Source organism: Marmota monax, unplaced genomic scaffold, assembly GCF_021218885.2.
Source record: "Marmota monax isolate L192 unplaced genomic scaffold, Marmota_monax_Labrador192_F-V1.1 WCK01_AAM20220418_F8-fsc00168, whole genome shotgun sequence".
Taxonomy (NCBI): domain Eukaryota; kingdom Metazoa; phylum Chordata; class Mammalia; order Rodentia; family Sciuridae; genus Marmota; species Marmota monax.
This window is the reverse complement of record NW_026692492.1, coordinates 1,944,228-1,962,293: the sequence shown is the minus strand read 5'-3', so window position 1 is coordinate 1,962,293 and position 18,066 is coordinate 1,944,228. Positions and strand designations below refer to the sequence as shown.

The 18,066-nt window shown below is 54.6% G+C and overlaps 1 protein-coding gene across 2 annotated transcripts in view; it reads right to left on the bottom strand.

The window, feature by feature from the left end:
• Positions 1-17,402, bottom strand: part of Prkx (protein kinase cAMP-dependent X-linked catalytic subunit) — a 37,749-nt gene extending 20,347 nt beyond the window's left edge. Inside the window, exons 1-2 of one of the 2 annotated variants that reach the window (XM_046443351.1) lie at positions 17,222-17,402; positions 2,781-2,949 (exon numbers count right to left, since the gene is read on the bottom strand). In XM_046443351.1, the coding sequence (XP_046299307.1) occupies positions 2,781-2,949; positions 17,222-17,387 (335 nt within the window). In that variant the 5' untranslated portion in view covers positions 17,388-17,402. Of the gene's footprint in view, positions 1-2,780; positions 2,950-9,974; positions 10,334-17,221 lie in introns of those variants that run through there. The other variant, XM_058579033.1, reaches the window with a different exon arrangement.
• Positions 17,403-18,066: the final 664 nt, after the last annotated feature.

Below are 18,066 nucleotides of genomic sequence, written 5' to 3'. Positions count from 1 at the left end.
CCGGGTGCACGGACTCTAAAGCAAGGTGTTTCCTGGTCAGCAGGGACCCCTCCACTGCCCCTAATGCCCATCAGTGGGCCCACGAGCTGTCATTCAACCGAGAGCAGAAGATGTGTCCTGGGTCAACAAACATCTTGCTTCCAAGTAGATGACAGATTACTGTGGTCTGGATAAATGTCCCCCTAAGGCCATGTGTTCTAGAGCCCAGAGAGGCTGCTCCACCTTCTGCAATGCACAGCACAGCCCACCCCAGAGAACCCCAGCCCCAGAGGCCCACAGGGCAGAGGAGACCTGCAGGACACAGTCTCTATCATCCCTCCATCCAGCTGTTGTCTATCTATCTATCTATTTATCTGTCATCTATCTATCTGTCTACCAATTCTGTCTGTCCAGGTGGCTCTCACACCCTGGGTGGGGCTGCTCCTGGCTCCTGGTGTGTGGGGCCCGGAGAGGCTGCTCCACCTCCTGCAGCGCACAGCACAGCCCACCCCAGAGGCCCCCAGCCCTAGAGGCCCCAATTGTGCAAACTCGATTCTGACCATGCTCTCATTGCACGTGGTTATAAAAAAAATGGAAGCAGAACCTGCTCAGCGCTCCCGGGGAGGGTGGAAATCACTTGCGAGGTGAAGCGACTGACTGTCGGGACAGACCTGGGTGGCACTTTGGAGTCCACGCCTCCTTCGCTAGCGGTGCCACCCCACGGAAAACACGTGCCTCTTGAGGTTTGGAATCACGACAATCACGGCGCTGGCCAGACATGGGGTGCTCAGTTGAGCGACCCGCGGGGGAACCTCTGAGGGTCTGCAGCACTAGGTCCACCTTGACTCCCAGCCTCCAGGACCCAGGGGACGCGTCCATTTAGTTACATCAAAGACATACACAGCCTGAAGAATGAGCTCTGTTGTGCTTTACTGTTAAAAAAAGAAGAAGAAAAAAAAAAAAATTCCCAAATTGTCAGGCAGCATGGCACACACCTGGAATCCCAGAGGCTCGGGAGGCTGAGGCAGGAGGAGCACGAGTTTGAAGCCAGCCTCAGCCAAAGCGAGGCCATCAGCAACTCAGGGAGACCCTGTCTCTAAATAAAATGCAAAATAGGGCTGAGGAGGGGGCTCAGGGGTTGAGAGCCCCTGAGTTCAATCCCTAGTAACCCCCCCAAAAAAAGAAATATTTTCCTAAATTCCAGAAAGGAATCCCATGGATGTGGGGCAGGGTAGTACCTTCTACCTATTCCTCTTTTATAAGCAAAAATTGTGCTTCTGGGCAAGGACATTAGTACATTAGGATTTTAAATCACCACATTCTAAAGAGGATGCAGATTCCTATGGAAGGTGTCATAGTATTTCTCCCGTCTGCAGGCAAAGTGTCACGGGCTTTTAACCAAAATTGGAATGTTCCAGAAGATTTGCTGAAGGTGATTTTCCCACTAAAAGGTAACACACCTGGCTGGTGCCATCGGGTGGCCCCGAGACCAGGGGAGACGTGTGTATGCCGTGAAGTCAGAGGAGCACGTGGAAAGAGAATGTGTGCAGAAGACCAAGCCCAGGAGGTTACAGAAAAGAAGAACTGAACCCACTTCAATCTGCTCACCGCCATGAGGCTGAACCAAATGGAGCCTCCCAATGTGAGGCTTACAAACTCCAAATCAATGAACGAAGCAAACCTCTTTTCTTTATAAAGTACCCGGCATCCGGTATTTTGCTACAGTAAGAGAAAAATGGACCTAAGACAAGTGCAGAGGGTGCCTATTATGTGGGTGTGCAGGTACATCCTTGGGGAGGCATCTGGGAAAAACCAGCATGGCCATTAACATGGCCAATCTGAACTGTCGACTTGATTGGATCAAGAGATGCTGAGGGTTAAGAGGCTTATGGGCGGTCAGTGAGGGTGTGTCTAGGAATGATGGGCGTGAATCAGGATCCATATAATCCAGGAGAGGAACATTACCAACATGGCGGACGGAAGACGTGGTTGCTGGGTGGAAGGCCCCATGGATGGGGAAAGAGAGACGCAGGCCATCTGTACCTTTGGCAAATGGATGGAAAATACTCTTACTCTGTCCCCATGGTCTGGACTTCCATGTTGGACCGTGATCCGCAATGTGTTAGTAATAAGAGGTGGGCCTTCGGGAGGTGACTTGGTCACCAGGGTGCCATCATTATGAAGGGAATTAAGCCTTATAAATGACTCCAAGGGAGGTCCTGCCCCTTCTACGCTATGAGGACCCAACAAGGTGGCGCCATCTTGGAAGAGAAGGAACCTTCACCAAATACAAGATCAAGGTTGATCTTGGATGTCCGGTCCCCAGAACCAAGAGCAATAAATGAATGCATAATGGTGTTTATAATTAACCCAGTCTCAACCATTTTGTTGTAGCAGCCCATATGGACTAAGCCAAACAGGGAAGGCCAGATTCTTTGGGTAAAGGTTGGACCCATTCTACAGGAAGGAGGTCCAGGGTACATCTTAATGGAAATCTAAAAGATGATTGGAATTAATGAAGCCATTAAGTTTTTTTTTTTTTTTTTTTCCCATTAAGACACAGAATCCAAGGATGCTACATCCCCAGTCCTTCTATTTTTTTTTTTTTTTTTATTTTGAGATAGAGTTTTGCTAGGTTTTGCTGAGGCTGGCCTCCAATGTGCCATCCTCCTCCTTCAGCCTCCAGCCTGGGATTATATACATGTACCACCACGTCCATTTGGCTCAACCCATTTCTTCTAAGACAAGACCCTGGGGAATCCCAGGGTGGGTTAAGGGAGAAGGGAAGGCGAGGAACTCACAGCTTGACGAGGAAGGGGTGGTTGACTTCCATGAGGACCGACTTCTCGTTGTGAACATGCTGCTCCTGCTTCAAGCGGATGACCTCGGGGATGCTCATGACCTTGAGGGCAAAGTAGTTCTTAGCAGCCTTCTCTTTCACCAAGTGCACGCGCCCGAAGGTCCCCGTCCCTGGAGAGGAGAGAAGGAACATAAGCAGTCAAGTCTGTCCATCATGGTGAAGGCCATCCAAGGATTCATCGAGGGGGATCTGGGACCTCCAAACAAATCCCACTGGGGTTGGAGGCTTGGTATCCTGGCTGATGAACCCAGGTGGTCACTGTCACATAAAATTTGCAGATACATACATATATTACAGGGAGAGAGGGACAGAATCACCTGCTCCCAAATGGCTCTTTCACTTGGCGAGAAAGTGGGCACCATTTTGTAAAAAGCCACCCTGGAGAAACCACGCCCTCCCCCAGGTAGCAACAGGAGATGATAGCAAATTATTCCTCCAGCACGGCTTGCTCTCTTTTTCTTTCTTTCAACAATTCTAGACAAATGCCCTTATTTCAAAAATCAAAAATGCTCTTATTTCAAAATCAGCCACTTTGACCTTGAGGGCAAAGTAATTCTTAGGTTGGTGACCACCGGGTCACCAACTACGGCCCCACACTCCAACCAGAAGCCCCATCCAGCATCCACCGCTCCCTTCCGGAACTCGCCGTGGCCCACCGCATCCAAAAAGAGAACCCCTCCTCTCCCTCCAGCTCTCGGCATCTTTGAGCATGTCCCCAAACTTCGCAGGATGAGGAGGACCCGTGGGGTCAGCCTTCGCTGCAGCTGCAACAGGACAATCAGGTGACATAGGGCAGAAGATTGAAACAGGGGTGTCTGGGTAAAGGCAGCAGCTCCACAAATGCACCCCCTCTCCTTTCTCCCAAGGTCTGAGGTGTCCAAAATATTAAGTCTCAAGAAGATTCTAAGAAGATAGGAACAGGAGGCCCAAAGGCCAGCCTCCATCGGAGACAGACTCTCCACCATGCCTCCCTTTCCCAGAAGGAAAGTCAACTGTGGCAAATGAAGTAACCAACCATGCATGGCCTTGAACCTCACTGACCAGAAGCGTCCAGCATCCCACAGAGGGCTGTGTTCCTTAGCTGAACACCGGGGGAAAATGTGACTGCAAGGTTCAGCCAGGAAGAAGACCTGGTCCATGCAACACACCGACTGGCCAAATATTGGTGGCCGCCATGTTTTTTTGGTACATGTTGGAGTCCAATGGGGAGCCAGGGTGGTGTGTTTTTAAGATGGAGATTGGGGCATGATGTGTAGACCTCCGGAATCCCTCACAGGCATGAGTGAGGTGTCTGTGGGTCAGGGAATCCACTGGGCCGCCATGTTTTTTTTGTACACATTGAAATTGAATGGTGAGCCACCGTGGTGTGTCTGTAAGATGGAGGTTGGGGCATGAAGTATCGGCCCCTCAAATCCCTCGCAGGCCTTGGTGGTGTGACTGTGTGTCAGGGAGTCCTCTGATGACCAAACTCAGCTGACCTCAGTAGAAGCAGAATGTCTGGGACCACTGTTGGTGGACTAGAGGTGGTTCTGCACCTGGGGACAATGTTAGTGAGAGTCGCTCCTCACCCAGGAAGGACCTACAGGGCACCATCAGGGATGACGTCCAAGCAAGTAAATTCTGCATGCAGAATGTGCCCAAGTCGGTCACACGACACCACGTCCCCAGCTATCTCAATGGATCGGCTTCCTCAAACCAAACACAGGGACCAAGATGGTGCCCAACCCTATGACCTACTTGAATCTACTTAGCTTTCATGCATTATTTTTTCTCAGTGGAAAAAATGTACGTAGCGTGGGATTTACCACCATAGCCCTTTCTGGTATGCGGTTGAGTGGTGTTAAATGCATCTATGCAGTGTAGACACCACGTTGTGGACACCAGTTGTCAATCACAACTGACTGACAGATGTGATAGGTGTGGACGGGTAACTGGTTAATAGATGGATGGCAGATGACAGATTGGTAGATAACTGGTGGATAGATGGGTGGATGGATAGATGGACAGGTAACGGGTTCATGGGTGACAATATGGTACCATGACTCTTGAGAAAGCATTTGCATTGTATCGGGTGTCCCGTGTCATGGAGAGATGACATACAGCACACAGGAAGATGGGTGCAGGTTCTAGGCCCACGGGACACCATCTTAGAGGGGAGCTGAGCACCCACAGACTTTGAGATTGTGACAGGTCCTGGGACCAAAGGCCAAGACTGGAAAGACAAGACAAGACCTTAATTCAGACTCACACTTCTTCAGAGGGGACAATCTCCCTGGTCCCTCCGTCCAACCCACCCCATCATCCCGATTCCGCCATCTTGCATTCCTCACCGTGGCCTCGGGTTCCATTAGCCAGAGTGAGACTTCTAAACCAGGAGGACAGCCATCTACATCTGGGTCAATGTCCCCCGTGGATAACCCACTCCTGAATCCACCTGGTTCTCTCTAAAGTCCCCTAAGAAGACCAGAGCATCCTCATTCATGGGAATCCCAAATCCCAGCTGAGCACATGCCACAAACTCAAAATGCAACCCCTGATCCTGGTGGGCACCAGAATCCATTCCTATGACCTTCATTCAACCTTTTCCAAGGTTTGTTCTGGCTCTCACTATGTGGGACTTATTTTTTTTGACATCAAAGAACTTGTGTGGTGGATACTTGGACCCAACGCTCGTGTCCACCATTATGTTGTGAGCAGGGTTGGAAATGTCTCTGGAGAGATGTTGGGAAGCCAAGGTATGACCTGGGTTTCCACACTGGGGAGACGTCCAACAACCCATAACCCCAGTTGGGTACAATGATAAAAACGAAGACCTTAAAAGACAAAGAACAGAAAGAGACATTGTCACCCAACACTGAGGCATTACTTCTATCTACAGACACGAGTCAGTCTTGGCCAGCTCAGAATGCCAAGGAGAAAGGATCACAGTCCTGGTTGTGAATTCAAAATGGCGGCTCTCAAATGTGTTGGTCTTGGGATCCTTTGAACCTCCTCAAAAATGCACCAAGGACCCTTTGGAGCATTTGCTCCTTTACATAGGGGGTAGGTGGAGGTCATCACCGTAGGAAAAAAATTCAAGCAGAAAGAGTTAAGCAAGAGAGGACACTAGGAAAGATGCCATTGGCGTTGGAGGGATGATGTCATCGCACTTCAAGGAAGTTCTGGAAAATTCCAACCAACACACATGGAAAAAATGATTCCTGGGGATCCCACACTGGGCTAGTTCACTCTCTACTGATAAAAGCAACTCCTTCATGACATCAGTGTGTTCCTGCAAAGGACACTGTGTCCCTAGAGTACTGAGAATATCTCTGCAAACAGGGCAAACGGGTATGTTTAGTTGCCTTTGTTCAGAAAGAAAGAGCAACAATCACACCCCCTTGGTTGGCAAGGAAGTGTTCTGAGATCCCCAGGGGGTACCTGAAGCCATCAATCATATCAAACGCTATCCCGGCATTTCTTGGAGATAGGGCAGGTGGGGATCCGGCACAAAAATAATTTTTTTTCCCTATACATATAAGCCTATAATTAAGTTTAACTTGTCAATCAGGATTGGTAAAAGATCAGGAACAAATGTGAAAAATAAAATAGAACAACTAAATAAAACAAATCAAACATCAGAACAACTTAACAATGAATGAATTCTGAGTTTTTGGAAATTTCCTGTTTTTGGACCGTGGTTAACATGGGCAACTGTGAAAACTCAGTAAGGGAAACTTTGCCTACCAGGAGGACCACTGTACTTTTAGTTTGCTAGATTTGCAAACCTGCCCCTTCAATTCTCAGTGGGAAGTGATTTTTGTTGTCATTTAAGATCCCCAAATGCTCAATGAAAGCATCACACAACTCTTGAACAAATACCACAAGTTTTATCTGGCAGAGGCAGCATGCGTAAGTTCCCTCCATGTCTAGTTATTTCTTTTTTGTTGTTGTTGGGAGGGGACTGGGGACTGAACTCAGGGGTCCTCCACCTCTGAGCCACATCCTCAGCCCTATTTTGTATTTTATTTAGAGACAGAGTCTCACTGAGTCACTTAGCACCTCGCTTTTGCTGAGGTTGGCTTTGAACCTGCAATCCTCCTTCCTCAGCCTCCGCATCCTTGGAGATAACCAATTCCCACACTATGACCCTCCTTCCCCAACTATTAAATGGTTTTGACATCATCCCTAAGTAGGGGTCTGAGGACCCCAGGAAGTTCTCTAAATCACATGTCCTGCTCCCCCAAAGTGGATTAAAAGTCTATCACTCACCCTCCCAAGAAGTGGGCAAACTACACACAGAAGATTGCACAAAGAAGATTCAGAAGCTTTAAATTACATTCTGAGGGGCATGATGCTGCTGCACTCCAGTGGAGACATGAATCATCCCTTTACCCAGTGTATCCAGGCTGTATATGCTACCCTCTCATTAGTTACTTAGACCGTCTCTGTATATGCTACCCTCTCGTTAGTTACTTGGGACCATCTCTGTTGCTGGAATGTCATAGTATCAGAGTGCTTGTGTTCAACTCACTGTTACTTTCCTCAATAAGAGTCCCCAAATGAAAGAGGAGTAAGGCTGCCAATACAGAAAGCGGAGGAGTCAGAAAGCGCTTCCTTCAAGACAAAAAGTAGAAGGACAATATGACATTTTAAGAGACAGAGAACATATTCAGCTACCTTGTAATTCAGGATATGGTTACAAAATCACTCTGCTTTATTATTCGTATCACGGTTATTGTTTAGATGTAGTGTCCCCCAAAAGCTCGTGTATGAGACAATGCAAGAAAATTTAGAGGTGAAAAGATTGGGTTGGAGAGGTGTGACCTAGTCAGTGGATTAATCCACTGATGTGGATAAACAGGGCAGTTAGGGTATGAGTGGAGGAGGTAGGTTACTAAGAGTGGCTTTGGGGGACTATATATTGTCCCTGGGTTCTCCCTCTCTCTCTGCTTCCTGGTGCCCTGCCCTGAGCTGCTCTCCTCCTCCAGGCCCTGCCGCCATTTTGTTCTGCCTCCCCTTGGGCCAGAGCCATGAAGTCGGCCACCAGGGACTGAACCTCGGACACCATGAGCCCCAGATCAACTTCTCCTCCTCCAACCTGTTCTTGTTGGGTCCTTTGGTCACAGCGGAGAAAGAGCTGACTTAAGCAAGCCATCTTGGCGGCCCAGAGGTCACACGCAGCCTTGTTGAGAGAACAAAGGCTCCTCAAGGGATCAGTTTGCACAGCACGTTTGGGAGCAGAGCCTGGGTCTCCCTGAAAGGACAGCCTGTCCTGCTCACTCAGTGGGAAAGAACATGAGGTGGCCATCTTCAGGGGAGACTCCTCCCCTGGACCATGGTGCCACTGTCTCTGGGTAGACAGTGGTGGGGCCGTCTCTCAGGTTTCATTGCCCAAATCCAAAGAACTGCACTGCTTTTAGTTTAGTGTCACTGAACAAGCTCAAAAACTTCCCAACGGGGAAGTGCGCAAGCCTCTGTGCATTTGGTTATGTGTACAGACAGATTGTAAGTCGTGCAGGTAGGACCAGAAAGGCAAGCTCAGCTCCACAAGCAACTGACCCTTTAAGAAAGCACCATGTTTCCACGTGCAGAGAGATGGAGCTGAAATAAGATTCACAAGTTCTAAATCAGGTGGTATTCTGAGTGGCAAGATGCTGCTCCTCTCCACTCTAGACATGAATCATCCCTTTACCCATTGTATCCAGGCTATATATGCTACTCTCTCATTAGTTACTTAGACCATCTCTGTATATGCTACCCTCTCGTTAGTTACTTAGACCATCTCTGTATATGCTACCCTCTCGTTAGTTATTTAGACCACCTTTTTATATGCTACCCTCTCGTTAGTTACTTAGACCACCTTTTTATATGCTACCCTCTCGTTAGTTACTTAGACTATCTTTGTATATGCTACCTCTCGTTAGTTACTTAGGAGCCATCTCTGTTGCTGGACTGACTGCCGTAGTATCAGAGTGCTTGTGTTTAGGAGAGAGAGAGAGACCATATTCAGATAGCTTGTTTTTTAGAATATGGTTATAAAAATCCATGTTAATCCATGTCACTGGATTAATCCACTCACTAGGCTACACCTCTCATAACCCATCGCCAGCTCCACCCTGGCCCGGCATCCGTCTGCTGGGGGTGGGGTGGGGGGCTTCTTTCACATCCAAGTTCTACATGAGCAGCCTGAAAATCAGCACCTTGCTTGCACCCAGCCCAGGATGCTCTGATCACATCTGCCCTCTGAAAAGTCCTTGGATGGCACAGAAGGAGACCAGCACCTGGAGCCCACGTCAGCTGCAGGGGCATGCTGTGGGGACGCCTCTCGGCCACAGGTGGAGACCGGGATTGTTTTCTTCCTGTGGCTCGTGGGGCGGAGAGGCAGCTGGTGGTGTCGGTTACACAGAGGAGGAAGCCAAGGCTAAAACCCGGGAAGGAGGGAGAGAGAAACTCGGAGCCCTGGACACGCACAGGTCAGTAGGAGGGATCCGTGGTGGGATCTCCAAACCACAGTGGGCAGCTGGCATGTGGGGGTTTCTTGACCTATTTCTTCCAGGATTGGCCTGCGATATTCTAAAGTAGCCAAGGGTACACTGGACACCTTGGGGGCTCAGGTTTCAGAGGTCTCAGTGCATGGCCAGCTGGCTCCATTCCTCAGGCTCGCGGTGAGGCAGGACATCATGGCGGAAGTGGGTGGTGGCGGGAAGCCACTCAGGACAGGGCTCGGGACAGACAGACCCTACCTCCAGGAACAAAATATAAGGCCAACCCCCATGGCTCACTACACCTGTCTACAGTGTCCACCAGCTAATCCATATAAGTGGATTAATCCACTAATGAGGTTAGATCTCTCTCTCATAATCCAAGAGGGTGAATATCATGGCGGAAGCATGTGGCAGAGGGAAGCAGAGAGACTCCGCTCTCTGGATGCAAAATATACACCCCAAAGCCCCGTCCTCAGTGCCACCTCCTCCAGCCACACCCCACCTGCCTCCAGTTACCACCCAGTTAATACCAACAGGAGATTAATTCACTAACTGAGTCAAGACCCTCGCGACGACCCTATTATTTCTCCACTGGACATTTCACCCTGTCTCACAGGTGAGCTTTTTTTAGGAGACACCTAATATCTGAACCATAACACAGAACAAACCTTCCATCCTTATACGTCGATTATCTCAGGCGTGTTGTCACAGTCCCAGAGAGCTGGCTGATGCGCATTCCAAGCTGGTTCCTGACCTCTGGGATGATGGGCTTTGCTGTTCTCCCCAAGCCCAGGCTGTCCCTGCTCCTTCCTCTTGGGTCCCCAAGTTGCAAATCCCTGACAGAAGCATGCACATGCGGACGCTGGCCAGCTGCAGGGGTGGGGTCACTCCCATCCCGCCAAGCATGGGAAGAGCCCACGCACCCAAGGACGGGAGAGCATTGCTCGCCTGCCCTGCACCTGCAAGGCCCCTTGGGTCTGCAGGGTGACTCCAAGGCACTGATTCAGCCCGGTGAAATCACCACCCGGATGAGTCACCGAGGATTTCCAAAGTGCCCTCCCTGCAGGGTGACCAATACCTCTCTGGGCCTCACCCGTAAACTATCCAAATAACCACCTCAGAGAAGGGCGGTGCGTCATGCACGCGCAGCAATTCACCCCAGGGACCTGTGCACCTTAGCAGGACTCTGGGGACACAATTTCCTTCCGGTGGGTCAGTGAGGGAGGATTTCTCAGAGGGCACCAGGGCTCTCTGGGAAGATGCGGGTCCCAAACAGGATTTAGGGTCCAACATGGAATCCCCTGGGATTCCCAGGGTTGGGTGACTGTGGAGTCCCCGTGTGCGGAGCAGGATGGGACGAGAATGAGTTATGGGAGGGAAGTTGATCTGGGCTCATGGCTTCTGAGGTCCAGTCCCTGGTGGCCGACTCCATGGCTCTGGCCCAAGGGGAGGCAGAACAAGATGGCGGCAGGGCCTGGAGGAGGAGAGCAGCTCAGGACAGGGCACCAGGGAGCAGAGAGAGCTCTGCTCACCAGGGACAGGAGAGAGACCCCAAAGGCACAGCCCAGGGACCCCCTCCTCCAGCCACATCCCAGCTGCCTGCAGTCACCACCCAGTGAGTCCATTCAAGTGGATTAATCCACTATGAGTCTACACCTCTCATAACCCAATATTCCACCTCTGAACCTTCTTGCACCGTCTCCCACATGAGTTTTTGGGGGACACCTCACGTGCAAACCAACGCGGGGCACAAATGATGAAGCAAAAAATATTAAAATTTCAATCTTGGTCCAACCCAGCATCAGAGAGACCAGAGAAAGCGTCTCCACCCATGAAATGCACAGGAAAACCGCTTGGGGAACTAGGGACTTCTCAACAGTGTGTGCAGGATGGGTTGATTGATCATCTGCCAGGAAATATTGGAAGACACAGGACCCTCCAGGGTGACCCTCACCTCTGCCTGGGACATAATGGCCAATCATCAAAGGGTCAAGTGTTAGGTCTCCTGGGGTGGCGTTGCAGACAGGTAGGTAGCAAGACTTTGAAGAGGTGTGGCCTAGCAGGAGGTGGCAGGTCATTGAGCAGGATCAGGTTCATGTGAGTTTGAAATAAATATAGGAAAAAAAAGAAAAAAAAAAAGAAGAAACCTGTTTTCCTTATAAGTAGCCAGCCTCGGGTATTTTGTTATAGCAATGAAAAAAAAAAAAAAGAACTCATGCACATATTACAAATCCATTGACACGCTAAAGAATATCTGTGCTTGAGGGCTGGGGACAGAGCTCGGGTGGCAGAGGGCTTGCCTGGCATGCACAAAGTCCTGGGTTCAATCCCCAGCACCACCAAAAAAAAAAAAAAAAAAAATCCGTGCACAAGCCCCTCTCTGTGACCTTTATCTGCGTCCAATGTCCCCCGAAAAGCCAGGATCAAATTCCTTGAAGGGACTGCACTTTACCTTGAAGCAGTCATAAAATATGAGAGCTTCTTCTTGTCTAGCAGCCGCTAAGAGCTCGGGAGAGGGGTCATTAGCTCGGGAATACCTTTCCACTGAGGCCGATGGGTTCCAAGGCGTCAATTAAGTCAAATAACCCCTTGCACACCCACGTGTGCGCACCCACACCTAAGCCATGATTTATGGTCGTGTGGGTGGCTCCTGGGCGCCGGCCCTTCCCCTCCTGGGCAGCAACCACAGAGCCTCTTATTGTCACCACGTGTTCTTGGTTTACGTGCATTAACCTCCTTGGACAAGGGCGGAGGCCAGGCTGGAGTCCGGCCTCCCCGGGGGCCTCCGTCCTCCATAGGAGAACAGCGCATTGAACACAGGTTGCCTTTCAGAAGACCAATGGGGGGGACCCTCCCTGGACCCTCCCGTGTCTGTCAAAGTGCCCACAGCGGTGGACGGGACGAAGCTGCAGGTTGTCTAATTAAAGATGCCGGCAGCTGGTCTTCAGGGGGGACATCTCCTGTGTGACCAGGAATGGAGACAGAGCAATTGGTGGCCTCCTGCCCCGGGGTCCCTGATTTAAGACTGGATGCTCTTGGGCTCTCATGGCCCAAGCAATAGAAAGACCAACCCCCTGCCCACGGCCAGACCACCGCTGTCCACCCCAGAGAACAAGTCCTGCCCACCCTGGACCTCGGGCCTCCAGCCTCCAGCCTCCAAGAATGTTAGAGAAATCCTCTCCTCTCGTCTGTTCCGAGCGCCCTGGGGGAGGAACAGCACGGCGGGTGCGTTCCTTCCTGCAAGGGCTCCAGCGCAGACCCAGAGTCTGACCCCTCACAACCTGGGGATCCACCGTCCCTCACCACCGCCCCTCAGGTGCAGGTGTCCACCGACTGCTGCCCATGGGCACCCAAGAACGTCCTCAGGACCCTCAGGAGATGCTCTCGGCAGCCCAAGGTCATGCACCACACCCCAAGTGGACCCCCTTGACCAGCCCCACAGGGCCTGGCCATCAGCATCGTCCAGATGGCCATCTCTGTCCTTTATCCATCGTCACCAGCCAAACCAGGGCCTCCAAAGGGGTTCTAGAAGCTCACAAAGGACCAGGAGCACAGGTGTCCCTTTGAAGCCTGAGAGAAATGCACACTCTCGGGTCCCACCTGCCTTTCCAATGATACTCGCAGGAGCTCCTGGATCAAACCCTACCTGAAGGCTAACATTATGCCAGAGCATTTCAGTAAAGGCTGCCCCCCAAAACCCTCCCACAACACACTTTTTTTTTTCTTCTTAAGCTGGGGTCCAGGTTTGCAGAGTCCCCATGCACAGGACTCTAATGGAACCTAAGGCTGAGAATATCAGCCCCAGTTCTCTTCCGCACAGTCCTCTGAGGTGCATAATCCCCAGGGTCACGTCCCCCCTGTCCTCCTGAGCTCCGACTGAGATCAAGGTTCCCAGTTCCTCTGCCGGTGGCTGCCACAGTCCCGCCCCCTCTGACGTGGTGTCACCCGGGTCCCCGTGACCCTATTACCCGTCCCTTCCCTATGATGTGATGACCCTCTGCAGAACCTCCTGACTCCCTGGTCATGCCCAGGGCTCACTGGGTGCTACCCCATGGGACAGGAAGTGCAGGAAGCCACAGGCGGGTGCTGGGCGATCACCTCCCACATCAGAACAGACCCCGGGTGCTTCGTGGAGAGACAGAGACGGGCAGGGCGCACTGGGGCTCACCTGTCATCCCAGTGGCTCGGGAGGCTGAGGCAGGAGGATCGCGAGTTCAAAGCCAGCCTCCGCCAAAGCGAGGCCCTAAGCAACTCAGGGAGACCCTGTCTCTAAATAAAATGCAAAATAGGGCTGGGGATGGGGCTCAGGGGTCAAGGGTCCTGAGTTCAATCCCTGGTACCCCCAAAATTAAAAAAAAAATATTCCCCCCCAACCCACTCCCCATACAGAGAGCCATGATGTGCGAAATCAAGGGACCTGCCCACCAGATACAGCATGTCACCGAGGTTCCCTGCAGGGCTGGGTGTGGCAGCCTGGGGACAGCACATCCCCAGGATGGAGAAAATAAATAAATAAGAGCTGGGGGAGTTTCAGAGAAAATTCCCCGAGGTCCTCCCCAAGAAAGCGAGAGTGCTTGACCTCGAAGTGGGAATGGGTCTCAAGAAAACCAGGGTGTGGCCGGGAGCTTCTTCTGGGTGGGGAAGTCCAGTCCTGTGGCCCTCCACTGGGCACCTTGTTCCCACGAATGTCCTCCTGGGGGCCTCTCTAGTCAGCCTCTACTATGGACGGATCCACCCTGGAGCCCACAGAGAGCCTGGTACCATCCCCATGGGTGGCCCAAGTTCCCTGTCTGCATTTGGGGGAAGGAAGTGTCTTGTCCTGGGGATTTCAGGGTGGGACCCGCGGAGCCTGGGCCTGGGGTCGGGCTGCCCACCTGACTTCCAAGGCTGGAGTTCAGGAGACAGAAAGAGGAGGCCATCGGGGTTGGAACGGATTCAAGATGGCGCCCCATGGCTCGGCCACCTGAGATGCCAGCGGTCGTGGTGGGTTTGCCATGAGGAATGGCCAGAGGACAGCGATGTCCTGTGGGGGCCTCGTTTGGCTACTCAGTGGGGGTGGGGGGGATGAGGGGTAGAGACGGAGGGGAGACGGATGGTGTCAGCCACGCAGGGCGCAGGCTGGACCCGGGTCCCCGGCTGAGCTCCCTCCACGGACTCCACCACGGAGGCTCCTCCTGCGTCTCCAGCTCCTGGGCTCCAGGTGGCCCCTGCTCCCGGGGAAGCCTTTGTGACCCTCCCGATGGAGACTGACACTCACACACCTTGGCCGATGCACCCGACGGCGGCGTCCACGCAAGACACATGAGACTAAAGGGGGGGGCTTCACTCTGTGGCTGCTGCTTGGCCGTCAACAGCAGCCCAGGTGGCGGAGGCCAGCGCCACCGCCTACCCTCTGTTGACACACGGGATCCAATGCACCCGGGTGGCGTTCCAGTCATCATGGTGGTGGTACCTGCGGGGGCGCCCAGGTCGGTCCTCTCCATTGCACACGGTAAAATCCGCACCCTCACCCCGTGGGCTCTGGGAGGGGCTGAGCTCCCAGGTGCAGCCCATGAAGGGGACCAGGGTCCTTGTAAGAGAGACCCAAGAGCCCCCTGCCCGTCCACCATGGAGGACCCAGGAGAAGGTGCCCTCTGGGAGCAGGAAGCAGCCTCAGCTGACCCGGGTCGGCCCCGCCTGGACCTTGACCCTGGACTTCATCCTCCAGAGCTATGAGCAGTAGCTGTCAATCAATGCAGGTGCCTGGTCTCTGTTACTTTGTTACAGGGATTGGGTGACAGTCAAGCCTGGGCACAGGGTCTACATCAGGGAACGTGCTCCTCGCGGGGAATGTGGTGGCCCAACGAGGTCCTCGTGATGTGCATCTTTCACATAAGCAAATGGGGAAAGAGAGAGATTGGCCGGAGACCGTGCTGGGGCTCAGGAGGCTGAGGCTGGAGGATCCGGGAGTTGGGAGGCCAGCCTCAGCAGCTCAGCCAAGCCCTAAGCAACTGAGTGACACCCTGTTTCCAAATAAAAAAATAAAGATATAAGCTGGGGAGGTGGCTCAGTGGGTAAGCAGCCCTGGGTTCAATCCCTAGTATGGAAAAAAAAGAAATGGGAAAGAGAGAAAGAAAAAAGAGAGAAAAAGAAAAAGTTAGAAAAGAAAAATGAAATTTGGGCCTCGGAACTGACAAGTGGATCAACTTGGAAACAAGTCTCCAGAGCAAATGAGCATTGATTTGACGGCCCTGAGATGAGCCCCTTGTTCTCGGGGTCCTCACGGGGGGGTAAAAGTGAAAGAGGAGACCCTCAAAGAGGTCAAGATGCTCCCTGGTGACAAAGAGCATCATCACCCACAAGAGGGACACCGAGCACACCTGTGTGTGACAGGGATTTCAGGGATCCTTCCGAATGCACCCCAGAGTTCTGAATGAGCTCCTTGCAAAGTCATTCTAGAAGGTTCCGAGGGACGGGGTCTGGGATGAGGAAAGAATGTTTCAGTGTGGGGCGGGTTTTGCTTGGGGTCCTGTCCTCCTGCCTGCCCAACGCCTGGAACACGGTAATCCTAGGTCCCCCAGGAACACCTGATCGTCCTTCTTTGTGGACCGGCACAAACAACTGCAGCAAAAATGAGCTTGTAACTCCTGCCCAGCCCCCTGGGTCCCTAGGGGTGGTCCCCAGAGGCAGCCACGTTCTGTTTTTTAAGGATGACGCTCACTAGCGGGCCACCTGGAGCCACGGTGATGTCAAACACAGGCTCTGTGGCCGCACACTCCAAACCCCTCACCTCTGGGGACCTGGCCTGCAGACCCCCAGCCTTTCCCCAACTGACCCTCTGCAAGTGCACCGTGTGACAGGGACAGGCGACCCCGGTGCAGTTCCCATTGTTGACCTGGGTGTGCGGCCACCACTGTTGGATCAGAGCTAGGGGAGCCGCGCCCCGCCCTTCTCTTCGACAGCAAAACAGCTTGGAGATGCGCCCTGCCCGGCCTCCGGGGAGAGAGGGGGAGGGAGGAGGGACAGTCACCCAGGGGACAGGGAGACACAGGAAGGCGGGGAGGTAGAGGCAGACAACACAGTGCGGCTGTCACCCCGCGCCCCTCCGCGTCTCCACCCAGCAAGCGCCCGGGAGCAGCCCTTGCCCCGTGGACACACACAGGACGCCCTGTCCCCTCCTCCGCTGATTTTCCTGGCAAGCGACAAGCCTCGGTGACACCCTTAGCAACACAGTGTCGCTAAAAAGCCACGGGCCGGCGGGTGGGTGCCAACAGTCGAAACGGGGCGCCCATGTCCGTCTTCGGACCCGCCAGCCCCTGCCCAGGACCTCGGGGCCCCGGACAACCTGAACCCGACCTTTCCAGCTGCCCGGTCGGGTCCAGTTCCGAGGCCCAGGGCGCAGCCAATAAAAGAACCCCAAATTTCGCACGCACGGGACAGAAAGGCGCACTCGGTATGCAGCAAGGGCCCCCACTCAGTCCCAAGCCGCACCCCGGGTCCCCAGGCGCTGCAGGACACCTGTGCCCCCCCCAAGCCCTGCGCTTCGGCCACTCGGGGAGGGACCCGTCCGCTCCACGCGGGGCTAGTCTCCCACTCAGCTCGGTGACAGGCGGCCCTGGGGCAGTTCCGCAGGTGCCTTCGGAGCCGCCGCCTGCCCCTGGGGGTCGCAGCCTGAGCACTGCGCGCGAGGTCCCCAGTGTTTGGTGGCTCCCAGTAACTTCTGTGACGCTCAGCCGCCCAGTCGCCTGGGTGGCGTTGCTATGGGGAGGGGGGGCGAGGACACCATCAGAAACTTAGGGAGGGAAACCGGGGCGCGGGGGGGGGGCTGCCTTCCGACCTGGAGGAGCCTCGGTGCAGGGGCAGCGGGGCCACTCTCCGGGGGCCCTTGGTCTGACCTCAGCGTCCCGGGCGCACGGGGGTCGCGCGTGGTACTCACCCACGGTGGCCAGGATGTCGAAGTCCTGCAGGGCGTAGCCGGGCGGCTCGGGCGAGGGCGCCTCGGGGCTGGGGCTGGGCGCGGGCGCCCCGTCGGGAGTGCGCCCCGCGGCTGCCGGAGGCTCGGGGTCCGCCGCGGCCGCCGCGGCCAGCTCCGGCGCCTCCATGGGGGCGCGTTGCCGGCCGCGGGCCGCGGGCCGCTGGGCTTCCCGAGACGCAGCCTCGGAGGGCGGCGCGGCGGCGGCATCAGCGGAGGCCACCCATGCCCGCCCGGCGCCTCCGGGTGCGCGGCCCTGCGCGGCGGGGACAAAGGCGCAGCGCGGGGCGGCGCTCAGTGCAGGAGCAGCAGCAGCAGCTGGTGGGAGTAGCCGGCGGCCTCCGGGGCGCGGCGCGGGCCGGGCGGTGGCGAGGGCGGTGGAGGCGGAGGAGGCGGTGGAGGCGGTGGAGGCGGAGGAGATGGTGGAGGCGGTGGCGTGGCCGGGGCGCAGGGCGAGGCGGGGTCCGGGCCGCGGGTGCCGGGCTCCCTGTTCATTCCTCGGGTCGCGCACCAGCCACGGGCAGCGCCGGCCCCCACCGGCGAGAGCGGGGGCCCGGGCGGAAGCGGCCAGGGCGGGGCGATCCCCGGAGCGCGAGCGCGGCCGGGCGCGCGGGGACAGCCCGGGGGCGGTGTCCGGTCCGCGCTCCGCCCCGCGCGCAGCCCCGCCCCGAGCCGCGCGGCCAGGGCGCCCGGAGCTGCCGCGGCCCGTCTGCGCCCAGGGCGCGCCCGCGCGGGGTCCCCACCCTGCTCCCCGGCGACGCGCACGGCCACCACCCAGGTCGCCGCGCCCCAGCCCCCCCCCCCCCCCC